General features: G+C 38.4%; 1 protein-coding gene and 1 long non-coding RNA gene across 4 annotated transcripts in view; one reads left to right on the plus strand and one right to left on the minus strand.

Moving 5' to 3' along the window:
* Window positions 1–23,841, plus strand: part of LOC103556376 (uncharacterized) — a 50,792-nt gene that overhangs the window by 3,605 nt on the left and 23,346 nt on the right. The window contains exon 2 of the long non-coding RNA XR_546189.2: window positions 304–499. This is a non-coding gene — a long non-coding RNA (uncharacterized lncRNA). The remainder of the gene's footprint in view (window positions 1–303; window positions 500–23,841) is intronic.
* Window positions 168–23,612, minus strand: ATP6V1G3 (ATPase H+ transporting V1 subunit G3). Of its 3 annotated transcripts, XR_546188.2 has the most exons (5): window positions 23,411–23,600; window positions 11,605–11,705; window positions 4,963–5,162; window positions 3,037–3,101; window positions 168–1,929 (listed from the first exon to the last, which is right to left on the minus strand). XR_546188.2 is itself a non-coding variant. In XM_070602429.1 (4 exons), exons 1-3 carry the CDS (start codon window positions 23,490–23,492, stop codon window positions 4,989–4,991), a joined length of 357 nt encoding a protein of 118 aa, XP_070458530.1. In that variant the 5' UTR covers window positions 23,493–23,600; the 3' UTR covers window positions 1,440–1,929; window positions 4,963–4,988. The 3 variants fall into 3 exon arrangements, 2 of the variants coding, with proteins under 2 accessions (XP_070458530.1, XP_008526693.1); XM_070602429.1 differs by lacking the exon at window positions 3,037–3,101 and having other exon boundaries at window positions 1,440–1,929; XM_008528471.2 differs by lacking the exons at window positions 168–1,929; window positions 3,037–3,101 and having other exon boundaries at window positions 3,683–5,162; window positions 23,411–23,612.

The following is a 23,841-nucleotide window of genomic DNA, read 5'->3' on the forward strand; positions in this document are numbered from 1 at the left end:
TGCACAGGAAGTAAGATCTTCCAGTTATGTCATTGGTAAGCAGCTCCTCCGGGCTACTCTTTGAAGTGAGTAAAGAGACTCACTACACTGGTCACTCCCTGAAATGCCAAGGTCCGGCAATCCCAGGAGAAGGGAGATGGGAGAAGAGGAACGAGGACAACCACGTACAAATAGCAGCAATTACATTTATTCTAGTTGATAAAATAGAATCATTAAATTTTTAATGATCTCCATACTGAGATTCCTTTCTTTCTTTTTTTTTTCATGCTTTTCTTCTGGTAATCTTGTTTTCTTTAAATTTAGGGCTACAGTGGCCATTTTGAGAAGAATTGTCCCAGTCAACTTTAGAGCTGATGGAAACAGGTTAAGAAAACTGATCTCAGATCTTTGTTGTTGAGTCTAGAAGTGGAACCAGACTGTCTTCCTACCCCCTTCCTGCACCTGAGCAGCTCACCATCTCCAGAGGAAAGCACACAATTGACTTCATCTCATTTTCCAGGTACAGTCATGTGCTGCATCACAATGTTTCTATCAAGATGGACCACATACGTGACGGTGGTCCCATGAGATTAGTAGCATACAGCCTATGTATGTATCAGGCTATACCATCTAGGTTTGTGTAAGTACACTCTATGATGTTTGTGCATCCATGAAATCGCCCAACAATGCATTTCTCAGAACACATCCCCGTCATTAAGTGATGTGTGACTGTTGACCATATCTCTCATTTGAATACTCAACACAGCTTGGCAATCCTGCTACAATTCCCTAGCATAGTCATCTTCTTACTTTCTAAAAGGACCACTTTACTCCTCTTGTCTTGATAAGTCTTCTAAAATTTCTGTTCACTCCCAGCTGGTCATTTCCCTCATATTTATTTCGAAAACAGCAGTAATCAGACAGGACCTTTCTTATCTTCTCAGCGCTAAATCTACTACCACCTTGTATGTCAACCCCACTGCCATCTGCCTATTAGTCAAGGTGTCCCTACTTCTATGTAAGGCTGCTCCTCTACTTGTGATTGGAAGCCCATGTTTCTTGCCTTCTCAAGGACTTTGCTTCTGCAATAGTTTTCTTCTATTTTTTTAGAAATATTTTCATCTCTAGTGGAATTTTATTTGACATATGAATATGCTCTAATATGTCCTGTTTCAAACAAAAGCCACATTTGACACCTATCTCCCTCAAGCTACAGCTCCATTTCTCTGATTATTTTCATGGTTTTATAGTTCTCTGTAGCTGGTCTCTCTCACTCACCACACATCCTGTCCTTAAATTCCTGCTCCACACATCCGAATCTAAAAGTCACATCTCTGTCTTACTCTGCTTGGACTGACAGTAGCATTCAAAACAGATGATCACCCTTTCTTTTTAAAAACAATACCTAATGGGTATATCAGTTATCAGTTGCTTCACAACACATCACACTAAAACTCTGTGCCTTAACATAATGATTTATTGTTGCTCATGAGTTTATGGGTCTTCTGTGTGGGTTATATGGTTTCTTTCCTCATCCATGTGTTTATGGTCAGCTGCAGGTAATGTGGTTCTGCTGGTCTAGGCTGGATTCTTGCATTCTGGGTTGACTGGTTCTAGGATGGCCTCATCTGGGTTATTTCAAAATTGGCAGCTTTGCACACTTTGACCAACTCTATTCCACTAGCTCTGTCTATGTAGAAGGTAATAGTGCTGATTTATTGGTGGCAATCTTTGACTTTCTGTGTGTTTGTGTGAACACACAAATCTGAAACCTTTTTATTCCTCTACATTTCTGTAAATTGCATGGTTTTGTTTTCAGGTTCAATAGAAATGAGTAAGAACTTCATGGAGCCGTTTCTCATTTTGTAGTTTCTGATTGTGCAGAGGGTCAAAACAAGGATAGAGGAGAATTAAAAACATCCTTAGGTTATTTCATTTCTGTGTGAAGACCTGTGTGAACAGAAAAAGCATTTTAGATAAATACTTGTGCAAAAAAAGTCAACTTTTCTGTGACTGAGAAGCTATCAAAAATAAATGAGCTATCTCTGAAATACGTAAAACCTTTTTCATATGTAAATAAGGTAAAGTGGCAGCTCTGCCATCTGTGAGAGCATGAGAGTTCTTGGAAAATGACTCATTCAGTTAGGCAAAGATATGAAACCATATTTGAATGTAAAAATATGTGAGTTACAGAGAATCTAGGATGTTACGGATCAGCACAGACTCCTGCCAATGTGGTGTTTAGAATAGTTGTGGGGGTCATTGAAAAATTCACAAATACTGCAAAAGTGGATGAGAAAACTATAAGTAGTGAACACTGCTTTTTGAAATTGGTCTGATTTAGGATGTAGAATTAAATATTGAAGGGCCTACACAGATCATTTAGTTCAACAGCATTTTGTCTACTGAAACACTGAAAAAGAAGCTGAGGCCTAGAGGGATTGAGGGAGTTGCTAACGGGACGGAGAGAACTTTGGGCATAGCCAGGACTGGATGTACAGGCTGTTGACACTCAATCTTCATCCTCACCTTCCAGGTGTGGCAGCTCTTTACTGCTGAGAAAAGTCCTGCACTGATTTTAGTATGTTTCTATAATGTTGAAGGCCTAAAAACTAATGCTATCTCCTGTGCAGCCTCAGGAATTTATTAACTTGGGTGTTCCAGACAATATATTTGAGCTTTTTACATTAAAAAAATCGACATCTTGATGGTTTTCATGAGATAAGGTGTTTAAGGCAAATCACAAGGGTAAGTTTTTCAGAAGTATATCTTTTCACAAGAAAACTTTTCAAATTTGGGGTTTTACTTACTGCTTTGCATGTCTCACTCCGTGGGTTAGAGTAATTGAATCTCCAAATCTGTTTTGAGGTGGAGATCTTCTATGACTAACCTCATCTTAGAAAGGCAACTTTACTAGATACTTTCCCCTCCTTTTCCCCCTCAAAATTGAGGGACAGTGTTCCTAGGAAAGGTTACTACCCTTCTGATCGTTAATTGGAGAATCAGTTTTCTTTCTGGTAAATGGAGAAATCTTCCACATAAAACCAATAAACTAACCTGTTTGGTTTTCCTTGCCCAAAATGATGGGAAAACAAGCGGACTTCAAATTTTCTTCCTTTGACCTAAGGCGAATGTAAAATGGAATATTTCTGAGATTTAAAACCATGTGGTAGAATTTTAACTTTGTCTGCTAATGAGAAAGAATGATGCTAGTAATCTAGAACAGTGAGCAATTAGAGTCATTTCACTTTATATTTGGAATTGAGTATATGAAGTTTGGTAACAATGAAAATTTACTAATTAAATTTTGTTTGGACTGGAATTAAAATTTGTCTGCATGTATTATTGGAAAATCAGAATCCCTGGGATTCTTAATGATGGAAGCATAGAGAATTTTTAGGGAAGCAGCATGGTAAGTAATGAAGAGTGGACACATGGAAGTCATATTGCTAGATTGAAGCCCAGCACTGCTGCTGTTACTCAAGAAACTCCAGGCCAGTTCCTTAACCTCTGTTTCCCATTTTGTACAATGGGAATGCTAATGATACCCTCCACAATAAGGTTGAGATCATTTATACATTGCACTTAAAGTACCTGGTACTTAACAAGAAATTTAGCTATTCCTGTCTAGGCAACTGGGCTAATGACATAGTGTCTTAGTCAGTTTGGGGGGCTGCTGTACAAAGTACCATAGACTGGGTGTCTTATAAATGATAGACATTTATTTTTCACAGTCCTGGAGGCTGGAAGTCTGAGATGAGGGTACCATCGTGGTCAGGTTCTGGTGAAGACTCTCTTCCAGGTTGTAGACAGCCAACGTCTTGCATCCTCATGTGACAGAAAGAGGGCTAGCTAGCTCTCTGGCCTCTTTTTATGAAGGCACTAATCCCATTCACAAGGGCTCCACACTGGTGACTTAATTACCTCCCGAAGGCCCCACCCCCAAACACTGTGACCTTGGGGATTAGATTTCAACATGCGAATTTAGATGGAGACACAAACATTCAGTTCATAACACATACTAACCTACTATATCTCCTGCGAGTGTTTTCTTCTTTTTAAGCCTAAACATCTATGCTAGCAGCTCAATTAATTATCATTTACGTTTTTCTTTTAAAAAACCGTACTTGAAAGAGAAGAATATCTGGTTCATTGAGTTTAGGCAGAGATGATGGTTATGTAACCCATTTCTCTTTTTCTATCTAGCTCTCTAGCCATCCGTTCATCCATCTGTCATCTATTTATATATCCATCCATTCATCTATCTATGTATCATCTATCTCCATCCATCTGTCTATGTATCATCTATCCATCCATCCATCCATCTATCTATCATCTATTTATCTACTTATCTATCCATCCATCCATCCAGCCATCTATGTATCATCTATCCATCTATCTATCCATCCTTCCATTCATCTATCTATGTGTCATCCATCTATCTATCTATTTATCTTTCTATCCATATAGCCATCCATCCATCTATCTATGTATCATCTATTTATCTATCTATCTCATCTCTCTTTCTATCTATGAAGTTCTTAGTATTCTTCTTTGAACTAATGGTAACATCTTACTGATTTTCTAAATAAAACCCTTGACATGTATACATTTTATATCTGCATAAGAGTCATGATTATATCCTCTTTAATAATGATCTTTTAACAACTGCAACTAAGAACACATTTTAAATTGATAAAAAGGAGAAGAAATTGAAAAAAACCCCTCATACCCACTGAAAAATGGCCAGGTCCATGTATTTCTGTTATATGCCCAAAAGTAATTACTCCAAGTTAAAAGACAAGATCATACCTGTTACCAGGAAAGCTGTAACAACTTTTTGTTTGTTTGCTTTTAAATTCAGTACGCATGTATGACTTACGTCACATTAAAATCTGCAGATGTCTCGTAAATTTCAGATTTACATGTCAAATTTCTTGATATAAACATGAAACCATCAGCAACCAGGTGGCACGCACGCACCATTTATTGGACAATAGGGTGCACATTTAGTTGGTGATTCTGTAGTTCATGTGGATTTCTGGTTTCACGTCACAGACAACACTCAAGAGCTGGTTCATCACATTCTCCATGTACTTGCTGTAACTTCCATTCAGTTCTTTTATCTGCCCTTGTGTTTGTTCTTCTATTTCTTCTGAGAGACTGCTCTGAGATCCCATTATCTACCAAGATAAAACAGACAGAATTCACTGCACTGTACATCATATTAAAATTTAATGGTTTTATAAGTTAAATTTGTTTGGGCCTATTTATCAATGATGGTTCTATGGTGTACACATTATGTATTATTTTTCCAGAATTTTCTCAGAGAATGGGTAAAATTACCAACACCATGAGTGGGGTGGATAGACTTTCCTAAACAATGGAAGCTGACCATGGCAGTGCTTCTCTTCTAAGCTGACCCCCACACCGTGCAAATGGAACACAAGTTCACGATCCTCATACCATACACAGATGTTTTTCATCACATTTTTCATATATTTATAATAATTTCTATTCAGTTCCTGCATCTTGCCTATTGCTTACTTTCTGAATTAAAAGTAGAAAATAAAGTTGAAAAACATCGTGAAACCCATTTTTAATGGTTTTTAAAGGACAAATAACTGGTTTGACAATTTTTAAAGTACGTCATCTGAACTGATTAAGTCTTGTTTTTCAGGAAGATAAAGCCACCATATGCCCAGTAAGATACTCTTATGTGCACAGGTGTATCTTTTTGGCTAATAGATATAATCTTGAAAATTTTACTATAATTTGGATTTCTTTCAAATTGAGATATATGCATCCACTTAGTTACATTATAGTTTCAGACACGGTTTCATGTATCTTTCTGATTGCTTTTTCATTGGCAGGGGTGCCCAGGATTTCCATCATCTTCTCTATCCTCTTTGCTTCTCGATCCTGTAATGATTTGACTAATACATAATTTCACCAGGGGAGTGACCAATTTAAGGGGATTCTGAGGTGAAACCCTTTGTAAAGTTATCCTTTGCTAAAGCAAACAGACAGCTCCCAATTTACCTCCTTGGTAAACTCAGCCTTTCTCAAACATGGCAGGTTCAGGTGACATAGCTGGTTTTTGTTGGTTTGTTTTTCTGTTCTGTGAGTGTTTAGGGAAAGTATGCATTTAATTTAATCCAAGAGACTCCACTAATGAGAGATTCCTACTGCAGGGCTGATGGACTGTTCTAACTTCTAGACTCCGCATAGTCTTTCTGGGTCCTAAACTTGAAATCAAATGCAATTGGGTCTATAAGGTCAAGTCCTTTTCTGTTATATAGGGGCTTCTGCTAATAGGGGCTTCCCAGTTCAAAGAAAATCATTTGGAGGAGATATAGCTTCTAAGACATCAAATAACTTTTATAAAATAACATTTTGATAAGTGAGAAGCAGAGACATATGCACTAAATTTCCCTTGTTAAGAAGTTTAAAAATAGAAGGGATCTGCTTACCAAAATAATTCTACCAAAATCAAACTTTTCCTTTATATCCAATATCTTAACTGAGAAATTCTATCAAACTCAAAAAAATTATTTTTCCTAAATCCAATGTCTTAAGTGGTGAAGAATTTAAAAGACAAACTGTTATGAAACAATTAGCCATTTTTCTTTGGAGTCATGTTAAAAGTAGTTATTATTAGGCTAGATTACTGCAATTATCTTGTGGGACTTTGGAAAAGTCCATCTCAAGCTTAGGTTCTTTATGTTTTAAATGTTTTATTCTTTATGATGAGGCTGTTGTAAAAACTCAACCAGATTCATGAACGCAGAGTGTGCACAGCAGTGCTGTTTGATAGAAATGTCATATAAGGCACAAGGCAAGCCATATAAACTATTTTATTTAATTATTTAATTAATTAATTAATTAATTCTTTTTGAGGAAGATTAGCCCTGAGCTAACATCTGCCACCAATCCTCCTCTTTTTGCTGAGGAAGACTGGCCCTGAGCTAACATCCATGTCCATCTTCCTCTACCTTACATGTGGGACGCCTACCACAGTATGGCTTAGACAAGTGGTGCCATGTCCGCACCCGGGATCTGAACCGGGGAACCCTGGGCCACCTAAGGGGAACATGCAAAGTTAACCACTGCACCACCGGGCAGGCCCCCCATATATAAGTAATTTTAAGTGTTCTAGAATCACATTAAAAAAGTAAAAGGAAATAGGTAAAATTAACTTTAACTATATATTCTGTTTAACCCAAGATATCCATAATATTATTATTTTAGTGTACAATCAATATCAAATTTGTTGCATTATTGTCTTTCATACTAAGTCTTTGTATTCTGGTATTTTACACTTTGCAGAACACCTTAATTTAGACGAGTTACATTTCAAGTGCTCAGTAGCGACAGGTGAAGAGGCCACCATTTTGGACAGTGCAAGTCTAGGGCAATAGATGCCAGCTACTTATCAGTTGTATTCTTTTTTTTTTTTTTTTTTTGGTGAGGAAGATTGGCCCTGAGCTAACATCTGTTGCCAATCTTCCTCTTTTTGCTTGAGGAAGATTGTTGCTGGGCTAACATCTGTACCAATCTTCCTCTATTTCATGTGGGATGTCACCACAACATGGCTTGACAAGCAGTGCTAGGTCCTCACCCAGGATCTGAAGCTGTGAATCCTGGCCTGCCAAAGCAGAATGCGCAAACTTAACCACTATGCTACCTGGCGGGCCCCCATGAGTTGTATTCTTAATGTGCTTTTCTAAGACAGTATGATAATTTTCTGAAGATATTTATTATAAAGATGGTGTTTAGCACAGAAGCTTAGCACTGAGGAGTTATGAGTAAATGTTAGAGATTATTATGATGATTTTTCATTGCGTTGCTTGTGATTTTTAATTTTTATAATCTGTCTTACCCTTTCAGAAACATTGGAATGCCCTTGTAAAATAGCCCATAATCCTATGTCTCATATCCTGCATAATTAAATATAATATTATTTCTGAGTTTATTTAATGTGCAGTAATTTGAGTTTCTAGATAGTACTATACCAATGACTAACCATACACAATTTTAAATGGTCTTCCTTGGGAAGATTCCATATGTTTGTATCTGCAGATAGTGTTGATTTCAGCTATGTAGGAGCTTAAATGAGTGAATGTAAGCTCCACAAGCCTGGTGCACAGGAGGTGGTCAACACACATTTGTTGAGCAGATCTCCAGGTATCACTGAGAACTTATTACTGTGCTCTGTTGCTCTTGTTGGCAGAAGTCTGCTGCCTGAATGTTTGGGACATTATCTAAATTAGAAGATGATGGTCATGTGACATGTAATGGTACATTTGGTCAAAGGGTGCCATTTAAGGACTTCTCCATGTTAATTTCAAAACTTCAACGTTCAGACTGATGTGTCTAGCTTTACAGCATAACAACCGATGGTGCTGGTGAAATTTTTCAACGTTCAGTAAGTTTCTTTGTAAGTTATTCAAATATTCTAGTTTAAGGGAAGGCAAAGGTTTGGGTCCCATGCACAGTTTTGCATTCTCAACTGGTGGTTGCTTCGAGGAAACAAAATGCTTTCATGATATGAATTCAGGAAGAGAGATTAAAGATAGACAAATCTTCCATAAATCCAAGGCAACCATTTGCAGGTCTTCTATTTAGATTCATGGTCCATCGAACTCTTAGTTGCATTAACGACAGAGTTAGTGTTTCCACTGTAGTCCAGATTGCTTTTTAGCAGTGTCATGTCTTCTTCAGTAGAAGAAGGTAGGTTGGATAGAGATGATAAGCAAAGGGTAAGTAAATCTTTGATAAAATAGTATTGATATAACCCACTTTGGCTTACCTGCTTCTATTGATAAGTCATGGGACTTGAAAAAACTCAAACATTAACAAGCGCCAAAAGCAACGCAAAAAGTAAGGTGAAGGGGCAACACCCACAGCAGGCAGAATGCTGGCTTCTTGGGTCTCCTCCCAGATCTCTCACTTGCCCTGGGTTAATGATGATGAGACTTAACTGGAACAGCAATATGTCTGACATATGGAGGTCATGCCAAGGAAAGAAGATCTGTGCTAATGGTGTTACAATATGCTTGAAGTAACAGAGTTCCAAACTTGTTGACCCTTCTATGTGAGCTTTTGATCAACTAGCTGGAAAATTGGCTTAGAGCTCTAATTGTGAGAGTGATGAGGGGTTTTAATTATTCTCCAAAGTGGAGAACAAATGTCCTGAACCAGATTTACATCTTATGAGATTCTTCTGGAGAAAAAAAATATTTCAAGAAATTTAACCCAATCTTTTTCTAAAATTATGGTCCATTTTTTAATTAGTTTAAAAATAGCAATATACATATCACAAATATCCTACACAAGATAATAAAAGCTGATTGATATTAAGGCTGATCATTTTCTCAGGTCCAAATATGCCATGGTTATGACAGGACTCAATAGGAAAAATAAAGTCACAGAATAAATGCTAGTTATTCATTCTTTTAATGAATGTTTATTGTGTACTTACTACAGAGCAGACGCTATTCCAATGTTTAGGAAAACAACAGACAACAAAACAAATAACCCGCTATTTTTGGTGCTTACAGTTCAGAAGGAAAGATAAGCAATAACCAAAATTGTGAATATATAATACATGCAGTAGTGATAAATGCTATGACTGCAATGGGGAATTACATCCTTATTTTATGAGAGACACAATTTTAGATAAGGTGATCAGGAAGAGAAGTTAGCAACTGAAGAGAGATCAAAGAAAGATGAATATGTCCAAAAGAAGAGGATTCCAGGGAGCAGATATAGCATATGCAAAGACCCTGTGGCAGTGGCACGTTCAGTCCATTTGAGGAAGAACAGGAAGACAGATATGGCTAGAAGAGAACAAGTTGGGAGACAAAGCTAGTAGAAAATGTTACCAGCAAGCAAAGTAGATGTTGTATATTGCTCAAAAGTCATCTGGTATTTCCTTATGATTTCCTTTGCAACTGGCTGGCTTCATTCAACAATATTTTCATGAAAATATAAAGAAATGCTTTTTCCTATACTAGCATTTAAAAAATATCTGCAGTTTGCAGTAAACAATAAGTGCATGAAATTTTCAAGGCTGATAGGTTAGAGAGATAGCCAGGGGCTGATCATGGAGGGCTGTATACGCATATATGGACATATGGTTTCATAATTCCTTGTTCCAAATATTGGTAGGAAGATTTATATTTTCTGAGTGGTCCACTTTATTCTAGGAAAGACTTTTTATTTTAAGAAACAGCCCACTGGAAAAGTTTTTCCTACCATGGGATCCAATTTATCAGATCCCACGTAAGCTCTGTGCCTACCCCCACTAAAATCGAAGCTGTAAACGGAGAGATTCCCAAACTGCTTGTAGTTCGTCTTGCAATGTCAGGCTTCTGCACAGAGCTGTATTTATATTTTTACTGAGGCAAAAAGAAAATATCACATAAACTTCAGTTATGGCACCTGGAATTTAATAATTTCTTTTAGTCCACGTTGCAACACAGAAAGGAGGATGTTGGCTCTGAAAATTTCATCCACTTATTTTTCGCTATAAACAGCAGATATTTAAAAAATGCTAGTGTAGGAAAAAGCGTTTCTTTATATTTTCCTGAAAGATTTGTTGGATGAAGCCAGCCAGTTGCAAAGGAAATCGTAAGGAAATACCAGATGACTTTTCAGCAATAAGCAACGCAATCCACTTTGGTCATGTGTAAATCTTGAATTCATCACAGGAAACTTGGCCTAACATGCTCATTCGGTAGCATGAACAAGACTTTTTATTGATTCTACTAGTAAACATTAACAGATAATACGTTTTCTGAAGTTTTTTCCCTGCTGAAGCGTGTTAGTCAATCTGTAGTAGGAATAATACTTTGAACAATCCCTTCGACTTGTGTATTTGAGAATAGGATTTTTAAGATACACTGTGCATTAGATAATAGCTGTCGATTGACAGTTTATATGACAGTTCAAAAAAGCTTGAAAGTGAAAATGTACAGTCAGTACTAATGGTCCCCAAGTTACAATGGTTTGACTTATGCGATACTATTCAGTAGAGACCATGCTTGCAGTTCTCAATTCTGATCTTTTCCCGGGCTGGCGACATGCTGTAGGATCCCCTCTCAAGATGCCGGGCAGCGACAACCACAGCTCCCAGTCAGCCCCACCACCACGAGGGTAAACAACCCATCTGCTTACAACCATTCTGTCCCCATCCAGCCATCCTGTCCTTCACTTTCGGTACAGTGTTCAATCAATTACATGAGATATTATAAAATGGGCTTTGTGCTAGATGATGTTGCCCAGCTGTAGGCTAAGTTTTCTGGTAAGTGTTCTGAGCACACTAAAGGTAGGCTGGGCTAAGCTGTGATGTTCGGTGGGTTATGTGTATTTACTGCATTTTTGACTTACGATATTTTTGAATTACGACGGGTTTACTGGATGTAACCCTATCAGAAGTTGAGGAAGCTCTGCAGTTCTGATAAGCTTAAGATTTAGTTTGATGTTCAGCCTTGGTTGAACTAGATGTGCTCGATCCAGTGCATTCCCTCACTCCCTCCCCATATTCTGCATTAAACCTTATGAATATTCATATCCTATAGACTATGCAGCAGAGAAATCAGTGCTGACCTTCTTACTTACCTTAGATTGTTTTAGTCGAAATTCCTTATCTCTCTGCATTCTGTACTGGTCGATTTCTGCCATCGCTTCTTCCTTAGCTTGCTTCAATCTCTTCCCTTTTCCTGAAAATTAACAGAGGCATAGAAGGAAGGATATTTCTTTTTAATATATGTGGAATTTCACACTTGATTTTTTAAAATATGGATGAGATACACATTATTTTATTTTATTTTTTTTGAGGAAGATTGGCCCTGAACGAACATCTGCTGCCAATCTTCCTTTTTTTACTGAGGAAGACTGGCCCTGAGCTAACATCTGTGCCCATCTTCCTCTATTTTACATGTAGGACGGCTTGGCTTGATAGGCAGTGCTAGGTCTGCACTTGGGATCCGAACTGGTGAACCCCGGGCCACTGAAGCAGAGTGTGCTAACTCAACCACTATGCCACCAGGCCGGCCCAAGATCCACGTTATTTTTTGACCATTTTTTTTCTAAAATGGCAAGCTTCATTAAAAAAAAAATAGATATTTAAAATTGCTTATTTTTTCGATTGGGTTCTTTAAAACATGAAAATGACGACCTTCTTTCACACTTCCATGTTTAAGTAAAATATCTGCCCATTTACTCACAGCAGTAACAGCCAGAGAACAGATTTTAGCTGTCACTTACTCCAAAAGACATTATTTGGTCAGATTTTCTGTCCTGATTTGCTGCCAGGAATCCTTCAGTCCTCACCAACTGGATCCTATTTAACACTGGCAGATCTCCAAAAGCACTAACAAATATGCAACTCAGACTCTATCAAACCGACTTACAATTTTTTACAGCATTTTATTGGGATTTTTTTTTCTTACCATTTGTTGACTCTAGAATGTCTGATTAAGCCCCACAGCACATCAAAGTCAATATTTTTTTGCAGTAGCTTTCTCTGAGGGGGACATGAAAGTGGTTGTAAAACCAATTGTTTTTAATGGCTGGGAGCTCTAGTTAAGTCGCTCTCTTTTCTTTTATTAAGAGCAAAGGTGTAAACCTTAAGCCAGCAGACAGTAATGTAGATGAAAGTTGCAGACAAATACAATGCTGTGGGGGTCATTAGCTAAGAACAGGACTTTTTGGACAAGCAGAGTAAGTTTGGGGGTTATAGACTAATATTAATTGCTGTTCTGTCCCCACCACCCCCAACCTTCAAGGGGTTAGGTACTAACGCTTTGCGATCATTAAAACTTTAAAGAAACTCTGAACTGTGTTAAAATGCTTTTTTCTCTGAGTCTATTGTCTTTCTATTTCAGTTAAATGCCTTCATTCTTTTGCCCACTTAATATAGTTTCTCTTCTCTGAAAATGTCTCTTAAGCTTTTGTTTATAATTTTTGTCGAGTTTGTTACATCGTGTAGATTCTGAACTGAATGTGTCCTCATTAAGCAGCATATTTGACATAAACTTTTATCTACCTGCTATCTACGTATAGGTTTTTATATGCCTTTGTTTTTAGGTAGCTTTGTAGCATTTGAGTATAGCTGGTTTCTCAATTTCTCTCTCTGCTAGATATGAGTCGCTTTGCTAGTCCCGTGTATAAATGGAATAAAGATAGATTCACTGAGTTATAAATTGAAATGTGTCTCTTTTAATACTTTTTACCCTTAGATAGGGGGAGTGCGTAGACCTCATTCAGAGCAGATATTTAGTTCTGTCTTTACTCCCTTTAAAATCCAAGGTCTGGTAAAAGTTAGCACTCTTCTGATGCTTGAGGCTCCACGGAACATTAACAGCAATGCCTACCTTCTTCCTACTTAATTAACGCTCATAACCATTTTGTATATACAGATTCCTTCATTCTCTACAGTTCTAACCATTTGGTAGCCACGGAACACATACTATTCACGGAACAAATTGGTGATATGTTGGTAGGGGGAAAACTATTCTTTGATCCCCAGCCCTCTTTCATATTACTGCTTCTCATTCCTATTAGGACAAAAGTATGTTTAAGATATCTTAACATTTTCTTAGTAATAATGGGCTGTAGGATACATAACTATTTTATAAAAAAATCACATAAAACATCATTACTCTCCACCTTAATTACACAATATGTAAAAATATTGGTTTCAAAGTCATGACTGTAGCACATAAAAAAATAACAATAACAGGCAAAGCTCTGCGCTCCCTACCCCTGAGCAAAATCCAGCGCTCCACTTACGAGGCTGTATATTAACTCCATCACACAGTGACAGGCTCAGAGTGTGTCTGTGATTCCCCGTCATGGCACCAGTCACCTGCTGGTTCTCATTCAATTAAATAGGAGAGCCACAGGGAAAATGCTGCTGGCACAGCAATTTTCTGGATCGACTCAGCAGCTGCCGCCGTGTGAGAGCCCGCATATGCTACACCTGATTTAATCCAGTGGAAGAAACTGGAGCCTGAAGGCCGCTGTTTTGCTAGAGGTGAGGCAAAATGAGTGTACCGAATCCACTCCTATTAACCTCCAGCCTGCTCCTCTGTGTACGATTTCCAAATTTTAAAATTGTACTTCTTTCTTCTTGAGCGTTTTTTAAATGCTACTGGGAACCAAAAGATGTTCATATCCCTGTTTTTCAATACTTTCTGTATCGAACATAAGGGTGACCACATAGCACCGTCCAAATACGACCATCAACTATTTGGTTCTTAAGTTCCTTCAAGGTCAGGCAAGCTTATCAGGACAAATGTTCTGGGTTTTGGTTTAGAAAATGTTGTTATCTTATGCATCATGATTTTAAATCCTGGTAAAGCAGCTGCTGCAGAGTGATGCCGGAAAGGATGGTTTTAATTTACCATCCATTATTCATTCAATAATTATTGAACACCTACTATACATAAATTATGCATGGGCTTAGACACAGAGGATAAAGAAATACATTTGATATGGTCCTTGCCTCCAGTTGGCATAAATACAGTGTATTTTGGAAATATGTACACGCTGTTCCAGCTTCCAAGAGGAAAATTACAAAATACATGAAATTGTGAAGAATGCACAAAATCAACTCTGAAAACAGAGGAACATAAATCTTGGTTCTATTTGTTCCATAGCAGTCAAAAATCACAACATTTATGGAAACTTCTGCTACTAAAATTCTAGAGAATCTGTGCTTGCCCTCCACTCCAATAGTCATGTTATGTCTTATGCTAACAGATTAAGTCGAAAACATAAACAAATAGACCCAGATATACAGAACTGGACTCAGAGTAGGCTGCCAGGGGAGGTCAGGCAAGATCTCTATGGAGGGAACCATTAAGCTAAATAGACTTATAAGCCTGGACAGAAATGGGGATGGACAGTCCATTTTGGGGATTAGAAAAAGGGCAAGAAGATCTTTTCTAAGATATTTTTGGGACCTCTTTGTAAATGGTTCCACCTTAATAAAGTCATTCATTTTTCGACATGTGGCTTGTTATGCAGATATGTTCTATATTCAACAAGTCATTACTGAGATATATTCCGTAGGATGTTTCTGGGAGGAAAAGAAGAGAAAGATGTCTGGATTGATCTGCAGTTGATTTGTGGAGAAAGGATTAAAAAATCAATTCTGAGCGGGTTAAAACTGAACTCTGTGTGGAAGGCAGAGGGCAATGCTTAAAGATGGACTCCTGCCGGCTTCTTGGCTGGGAAAGGCCAACTGAACTGAGTCTTCCAACAAGCAAATGAGCCCTGGGAACACAGAGAACCCTACTCTGTTGCTTGGATTGCTAAATTGGTTCTGGAACCTTCTCCTGATGAGAAAGATGGGTTTTCATTTATCATTTCAGAAAGGCATCAAAATTATACACTAGGCACTAGTACAATAAGGTATTAGAGGCTTTGTAACCTTAAGCAAGTTATTTAGAGTTTCTGAACCTGAGTTTTCTCATCTATAAAACAGACCTAATAATCTACTGCAAAGAGTCCTTAGAAGGATTAGAAAAACATGTTTATGAAGTGCTTGATGAAGAATATTCAGTAATTTCTAATCATTATTAGAAAACAGGCCCATTTCCTGGGGCCTTTTGCTAGGAAGGAAGGCAGGGTAAAGAGTGAGTTTGAGAAGACCTCAGGCCGTCACCAACAAAACCTCTGTAGGCTTCCGTGAGGACACGCAAGTGGAGGTATTCATAGGACAGCTGGACAGACAAATTTGGAATCCAGAAGAAAGGTCTGAGAGGCAGACAGAGATTGGCATGTCAATCATCCGGGTTTGTGTACATGCCAGTCATAGTGATGGGGTTTGGGCTGAAATCAAGGGGGAGTGTACAGAGGAGGAGAAAAGAGGCCTAAGGTCTCCAGCTTGGGGAATGCCAACATTCGAGGGATGAGAGAAGGAAGAGGAGCCTTAGGAGGAGCCTGAGGTCAGAGAAGTAGGGGAAACCAAACGAGAGGAGAGAACACTCAAGGAGGATGTGGCCAACAGTATCAAATATTACTCGGAATGTAAATAAGAGACATTTAATCAACCAATATTCCTGGATGTCAACTATGTGCCACACACTGTTCCTGGTCTATCAATACAACTGTGAAAATCGTGAAGAGACAAACTGTCAGCTCTCGTGGGGCTTGCATTCTGAGTGCAGTCGAGGGAGATGGCAATAGAAAGCAGACAAGAGGTGTATGATATGACAGGGATGATGAGTTCCATGAAGAAGAAGAAAGAAGCATAAGGGATAAGGATGTGGTGGTGGGTCCTCATTTAGATCAGTCAAGTGTCTTGGAAGAAGAGATAGATGAGCAGAGACCTGAAGGCATAAGGCAACTAGCCATGCAAATATCTGAAAGGGAAGAACATTCTGGGAAGAAGGAACAGAAAATGCAAAGACTCTGAGTGAGAGGGTATTTGATACATTCCAAAAACAGTAAAAACACTATCGTGACTGGGTCAAAGAACAGAATGGGTGAAAGTTAGATGCTATCAGAGAGGCAGTACTGGGGCCAGGTCACATAGAGCTCATGGGGCTTGGAAAGGATTTTGGTCCTTGGGATGCTAAATCCGTGAAGGATTTTCAGCAAAGGCGTAGCATAATACTACTGATGATTTAAAAGGATTTCTTTGGCTGGTGTGGTGAAAAGAGATTGTAGGAGCAAGGGAGAAGCAGGAAGATCAGTTTGAAATCTATTGCAATGGTTCAGACAAATATTAATGATTGCTGGAAATAGTAAAGTAGCAGAGGAATTGGCAAGATGTTATCTATATTTGGAAATCAGAGTTGGTGGATAAATATGAGAGACAGTGATGAGTCATGATGACTCCAACATTTTATTTTGGAGGTGGAGTCAAGAATGCAGTTTAATTGAGATGCCTGTTAAACAGCTGGTTGCAATGGTGAGAAGGCTGATAAATTTGGACATCAGGGAAGCAATTAGAGCTGGGAATATCAAGTTTGGGATCATCAGCAGGAGCCGGTATTGGAAGCCATGGGATTAGATGTGATCACCGAGGAGGTGGCTGCAGATATGGAAGAGAAGAGGTCCAAATTGGGGACCCAGCTTTAGAGACTGGGAAGATGACAGCAAGCCACCCATGACAGTGGTGTCAAATGAGAGAAGACTTTCAAAGATGAAAGAGGGATCCAACTGTGACTGAGATATTGAAGTAATATTGGGTTTAGCAACATCGGTGGTCTTGGCAAGAGGAGCTTTGGTGGAGTTGTAGGGACAAAAGTCTGATTCAAGTGGGGTCTGGAGAAAGTGGAATAGAAAAATGTAGACATGGGGAATACAAACAACTTCTTCGAGAGGTTTTCACTGACAAAGAGGGATAAGGAAAATAAGGGCTCAAGACGGTCAAGTGGATTTGACAGTCCTAGGATGCTGTGGGTTGAATTATGCCCTTCAAAATGATGTGTTTAAATCCTAACCCCAGGGACCTGTGAATGTGACCTTATTTGGAAATAAGGTCTTTGCAGATGTCATCAAGTTAAGGCGAGGTCATACTGGATTAATATGAGCCCTATATCCAATGACCAGTGTCCTTATAAGGAGAGGGAGATTTGGACACAGAGACATAGAGACACAGAGCAGACACACAGGGAAGAAGGCCATGTGATTACAAGAGGCAGAGACTAGAACGATGCAGCTCCAAGCTGAGGAATGCCAAGGATTGCTGGTAATCACCGGAAGCCAGGAGAGAGGCAGGGAATGGATTCTCTCGCAAAGCCTCTGGAAGGAGCCCACCCTGCAGGCACCTTGTGTTTGGACTTCTGGCCTCCAGGACTGTGAGATAATACATTCATGTTGTTCTAAGCCACCCTGTCTGTGGTAATTTGTTATGGCAGCCCTGGGAATCTAATACAGAGCTCGGTGAGAAAGAGAGAGACACGATGTCAAAGAGTAGGTATCCAAACGAATGCACCACCTGACAAAAATATGCATCAACAAAACAGAGGCCATCTTGATTTGGTATGAAAACAAAGGGCATATTGGGAATTTTTGGAGATTTTTCTCTGTTAATGATAACCATTTTTATTCTGTTCTACCATGCTGAAGGAAAAAAAAACACCTTTCTTGGCTTTTGGGGGTTGTTGATATTATAAAACCAACCTGGTTCAAAGAATGCTATTATTTTGCTCACCTATTACAAACATTGGAAAAAGTAATGTTACCAAGAGAACAAAGCAGCAGCCTCTCCTGGAGCCTGTGACTGTGACACAGTTTCTCTGCTGACCCCCTTCCTACCCTGTTTCTTTGGTGTTGCCTTTTCCTTCTATGTTCCTTGTTAAAAAAATCATAGGTAGTTTTGTGTAGATCCCGGACTGAATATAAGCAAATGCTATTAATAGATGAAAATGTTCTGTGGTTGTTATTTTAACAGGACCCACTCGAAGAAATAAAAGTCCAATAAACCTACAAATACCCCATTAGTCTGTGGACTATAAAGAAAGAGGAAGAATTTACAAGCCTACAAAACACACAAGACAGGGCTGTGAAATTCTAATAGAACAACTTTGATTTTATTAGTTTATTAAAAGTCATGTCTTCATGAATCAGAACATTCCCTTGCATTGTGAAGAATTTATTAAATCAAGGTGCTTGGGTAAATAATTTGGAAGATCTGAGTGTTAGGAAACAAATAGGCAATTAGCTATTTAAAAAAAATATTGGTGGTTGGCATCCTATAGACTGACAAAAATCAGCTGCATTACTTTATTAGCTGCATTATCTAAGTAGAAGTATTTTCTTAAGTATTTATTTTGCACCAAAGTATAATTCAGAGGACTTCAAGGAAGACCAAGCTTAAGAAGTCAAGGGGATTCCACCATTTTGTTGTATTCTTTGACAGAATTCTTTTTATTGAGTAGTGGGAGAATATTCATAGCCAACATTTGTGGAGCAACTGTTATGTACCAAGTGTTTTTTTAAAGTCTTTTATAAGTTTTAACTCATTAGTGGTGACAACAACACCACTAGGTAGATACCGTTATCTCCATTATGAGGCTAAGGAAACTGAGGCACAGTGAGGTTAAGTTAACCTGCCCAACGTCACCCGGCTGGTAGGAGGCAAAGCTGGTTTGAACCTAAGCAGAGCAGCTCCAGGAAGTAAGCACTGACCACACTATCCTGATGGAAAACCCTAGGAGTGTCTCCTCCATTTTTATGAAGATGTCTATAGCTTTTAGAACGTGTTTAACATACCTGCTTGTTCGGTTTTTCCCATATCCAGATTTGAACATTTACATTATTGACCACGTCTTTGATCTCTACCCTGTAATGCAATTCCTCATTCTGAATTAAACGCAAATGCTATTTTCTGCAGCTGCCAAAGTGGACAGATTGAGTGTTGATTTGTGGGAGAGGCTGTGGTGTACCTTTGGAAATAATTCGGAGATGTGGGTTCTTTACGTGATGTTTTCTTGCGTGTATTTGAGCATTTCAAAAGAACAGTGTCAATGCAGAGCTGTAGGGTTTTCTAGGCTTGCAATGGGTATAAATGAAATGAATCCTGCTCTCATAGAAAGTCATAACTAAATGTAAAAAATATCAGGTGTTTCAGAGAAACACAAGTCTGTTCCTCCTGTTGATGCTGGTATCTTGAATTTCTAATCTAATTCTGACCGAAGATACAATTCAATTCCCCAAACCTGGAGTTGCGGGGCAGGTCTGAAGTTCTGCTGTAAAATTGTCACTTGTCTTGGATGAACACACACACTTTTATGTTTTGATTAGTGAAGAATTTTTCAGGCAAAATGTGTTAACTTCAAGTTAGATAATTTAAAATAGTGCCAACCTAGTGTGATTCCACCTAATTTCAACCAAACAGTAAGGATGTGTTGCACACAAAAAATGTGTGAGTGTCTTAACTAATAAATATAATTTAATCCGTAATCAGTGAATAGAGGGGAATATCTGAGCTTTTCTAGGCATCTCACTAGGAGTAGTCCAGGTCTCACCCATCATGGGAGAAGTTGACCCAGAACTTGCAGCAGTTGTGAACAAGAATGAAAATAAGTTGCTCTATTTCACCCTTCTATTGTTATTACTTATAGTAATATGCGAGTATACATGTTATGTAAGTTAAAAAGAAAAATAACTATTTAGTTCGTACTCACTATCTTACACATCGTTTTCCGATCATTAAAACATCTTGGCCATATATATACATAACTTATGTTTTTATTTTAAAAAAAAGGAAGGTTGAAGCTCAGAGACGCTAAATAACTTATACAAAGAGATTTAAGAAAGAGCCAATGCTTTTTCTACTCCGCCACCTCACATCCCAACTTTTCAAGCCTGTTCACAATCCACCCCACTCCCCCAGAACACTCTCTCCCAGGAGATGGAGAGTGTCTTGAGAGTAGGGACCTGTATATTCCATTTCCAGAGACCTAACAGCCTTCAGGAGGGTTCCTGACACATTAAGTCCACAAACCCTTATCTGTAGCCCTTAAGGCAGAACCTTTATACCACCTACCGTACTATGTAACAACTTCACTGGGCTCTGAGGCTGTCCTCCTTAACGGGATATATTAACATTTTTGCAGCATACTATATAAATACTGCCACCTTATTAATCTTGTGTTTTTCTAAAACAATTAACGTGAATTTCTGTTTCTCTCTCTCTCTGTCCTTCTCCCTCTCCCTCCCTTTCTTTCTTTTTTGAATACATACTCGGGAGTCCTGCTCTAGCAGAGACTGTGGGCAAGCTTCTGAGAGGCTTTCAAAGAAATGGATTTAGGAAAGAGAAAGTGCTCATAGACCTTCGACAATGGTGTTCCCTAGTGTGATTTTTTCGGTTCTCATTCTGAATCTCTATTCTGCCTTCATATGTCAGATTTTCAAGTGAATCTCTTTAAGGAAAAAAATAAAATGAAATACATGGGTTTATAAAAATGATGCCTATCTGTACTTCTCAGGTCATTATTCCTTTCTCTTTTTTTCATACTCACTTATGCATTTCTCTCACTGAAGAATTCTTTAAGGAAGAGACTAGGTTTGCTCACTCATGTGTATATCAAAGTGGCTTGGACATAGTCGGCACCCGATAAGTACTTATTGAATTAAATAAGTGAATGGAATAAGAACTAGCAAAATATGAGATGAGTTACAAAACTAGATATAGAGATAATATTTTATTTTGCTATAGAATGCTTAAGAAGTGAGTACGATGGGTACTGTCATTCACGTTGTAACTATAAACTGCTGACTGCTGATGGCTATGTAAGAAAACACCTCCTACCCAGTGAAAACTGTCCTCGAAGGCTGAGCTTTCTGAGGCGAAGAGGACAGACTGACATTCTCTGTAAAACTGAGTGCAGAGGTTAGTTGTTGAAATAACATGTGGAAAAATATTTTCCAAAATGTTTTTACAGACTGAATGTTTACTATTACTGGTTGAGTATTTGCTTGCATATTTATGAACAAAGACCAAGAGAAAAAGTACACAAGTACTTTAAGTTACTGGCAAATATATTGAACATTTTGTATACAAATGATACAATATGTAGTTTCCAATACTGACTTCTGAGGAAAGGTTGTCCAAGGACAGCGTATTTGCTAGAGGAAAGGAAAAGAAACTTGGCTTTCCTATTTATTATGAAATCTAAGGCTAGATTGTTCTGAGGAGTTCCCACCTCCAACCTACCTCCATGATTTGCAATACTTTTCTTCTCTAATGTCTTTCAAAAAGGAGAGAGAATTGGTAAAAATCATTCAAATCATATGATAATATTGATTATTTTTTTTTTTGCTCGGTATTGTCATTTTGTTTCTTCTATAATGAGGAAGCAAAGGTAATATAAATATCACAGCTTAAAATAAGTTGGTCTTTTCTGGAAGTTTTAAATGTAGTTCAAGAAATTTGAATAAAGATAAGGGAGTTTTCTATACTGTTTTAACCAGCAGTTCTGGACTGCTGTGTTTTTTAAAATTACTCTGCATTCATACGTTTTGCAATCATTTGCACGGTTTCTTGTGGAAAAAGAAATTGAGAAGTAGTTCAACTTTGTCTTCATTATCTTCCTGCCTCCTTTCCTCTTCCAGCACCTCCATGTGGAGTCTTTCCCTTTTTTGTCGTTGATGCCCACATTTCTGAGTGTTCAGGAAATCAATTTGTCTTAAGAAAAGAAAATTATTTGACCTGTGGTCAAAAACCCCAGTGGGCTGAGCATACTTCACTCCCGACTTTCCTCTTCCATTACAATGTGCTGTTCCCGCGTCTCACTCAGTATATTTAATCAATTTTTCCAGCACCTACTCTATTCCTATCACTGCATTCATCCGAAGATTTACATATGCAACACTTTTAAGACATGACCCCCATCTTGCTCGACTTCGAATTAATTGCAGTGGCAGGACATGTAATTAGAAAGAAGGTAAATGACACAAATTATTACAGATTAATGATATGATATGAAATGGGATAGTCCAGGGAACCTGAATTAGAGTTGTAGATCTGTAACATCTTAGTTTATTTATTATAAAAATTACACAAATTTTGTATTGTAGTTGAGATCTTGGCTTGGGAATCAGACTCCACCCAAACCCTGTCTCTATCCTTTATATGAACTTGGGCAAATTGCATAATTTCTCTAAGCATCACTTTCCCCTTTTGCAAAAAGAGTTGGTGTGAGGAGTAAATAAGCATTAAGCATGTTGCCTGACACAATATTTTCTGTTTTTAAAAATATGACCTTTGTAAAATTATAAAAAACTCTCAGTTTCTACATACATCAAATAGGAGTAACAGTAACACTAAATCCATATGGATGTTGTGAATATCAAAAAGGATAGGAAGAACACTGAAGTTTATCGAGAACATTCTATGTGCAAAGATATAGATCATGACTCAATAAAAAGTTAGAAAATGAGAATCAAGTAGAACTAGATAAAACATTGGAAATTAAAAAGCCATCAAGAGAGGGATGAGAACGAGCTATTGGCTATTATCACAATTTTACGGAAACAGAAACTGATGCTTACAAAGGATCAATAACTTGCTCAAGTTCACTCACCAGTAAGTAGATTCAATCTGGAAGTTGTCTATCTCTTAACCATTTCACAATATTGAGAAACTGAGGCGTGGCGGCCTTAAGGAAGTTGCAGAGAAAGGGCCTAAGCTTCTGTCTCCATCGCTTCTATGTCCATTATCATCCCACTTAGCATATGACCTCTCAAAGGAACTTGAGTTAGGGAACGTCGCCCCCACTACAGTGATGGGGATCCTAGGACTGTGTAGTTTAATGAACTGGCCATGGTCTCACGGAGAGTGAGGTGGAACCAGGGTGTGAACCAGAGTCTGCCTGCTCCTGAGGTCCGTGCTCATCCCACTGCATGACCCTCATCTATTTTGTGACAAATCCCTCACAAGTCAGACAGAATGGAGACTTACTCTTCTTGGCTTCCTCTAGCTTGTCCTTTGCCCTTTTTTCTGCCTGAAGGAGCTGTTGGATCCCCTGAGACTGGCTGGTCATGGCAGCCTGCTTCAAGTCGGGTAGCTTCTGTGAAATCTGCGATGCCACAGTCCATTTATCCTTACAGAAATCACCACATAACTCAGACTGTTGTGTCAACAGTGAGTTCTAAACACAGCTGTTCCAAAATGGCCTGATTGGGCCAGATAGCTGGGCCCAAGGAGATCCCAAGGGTGGAATCCAGAAAAACAAGTTCAGTCGTTGTGAGGAAGCTGAGAACTTATCATTTCTGCCAACTTCAGCTCTTCTATATGACATTAGGTGACTTGAATGGGCTGTTGAGTCTACTTGTAATAAATGAGTAAGATCTCCTTCACAAGATTAGCTTCCCTCTTCTTCCAAGAAATAT

The sequence above is a fragment of the Equus przewalskii genome, chromosome 31 (genome assembly GCF_037783145.1).
Source record: "Equus przewalskii isolate Varuska chromosome 31, EquPr2, whole genome shotgun sequence".
Classification (NCBI taxonomy): Eukaryota; Metazoa; Chordata; class Mammalia; order Perissodactyla; family Equidae; genus Equus; species Equus przewalskii.

Bases quoted from the DNA above. Each gene is read 5' to 3' on its own strand.
- ATP6V1G3 (XM_070602429.1), bottom strand. From the start codon at position 23,492: ATGACCAGCCAGTCTCAGGGGATCCAACAGCTCCTTCAGGCAGAAAAA. The intron at 11,706-23,410 runs GTAAGTCTCCAT...GTTAATTTTCAG, and splicing joins GCTAGAGGAAGCCAAGAAGA to GAAAAGGGAAGAGATTGAAG. The intron at 5,163-11,604 runs GTAAGTAAGAAG...TTATCTTGGTAG, and splicing joins TTCGACTAAAACAATCTAAG to ATAATGGGATCTCAGAGCAG.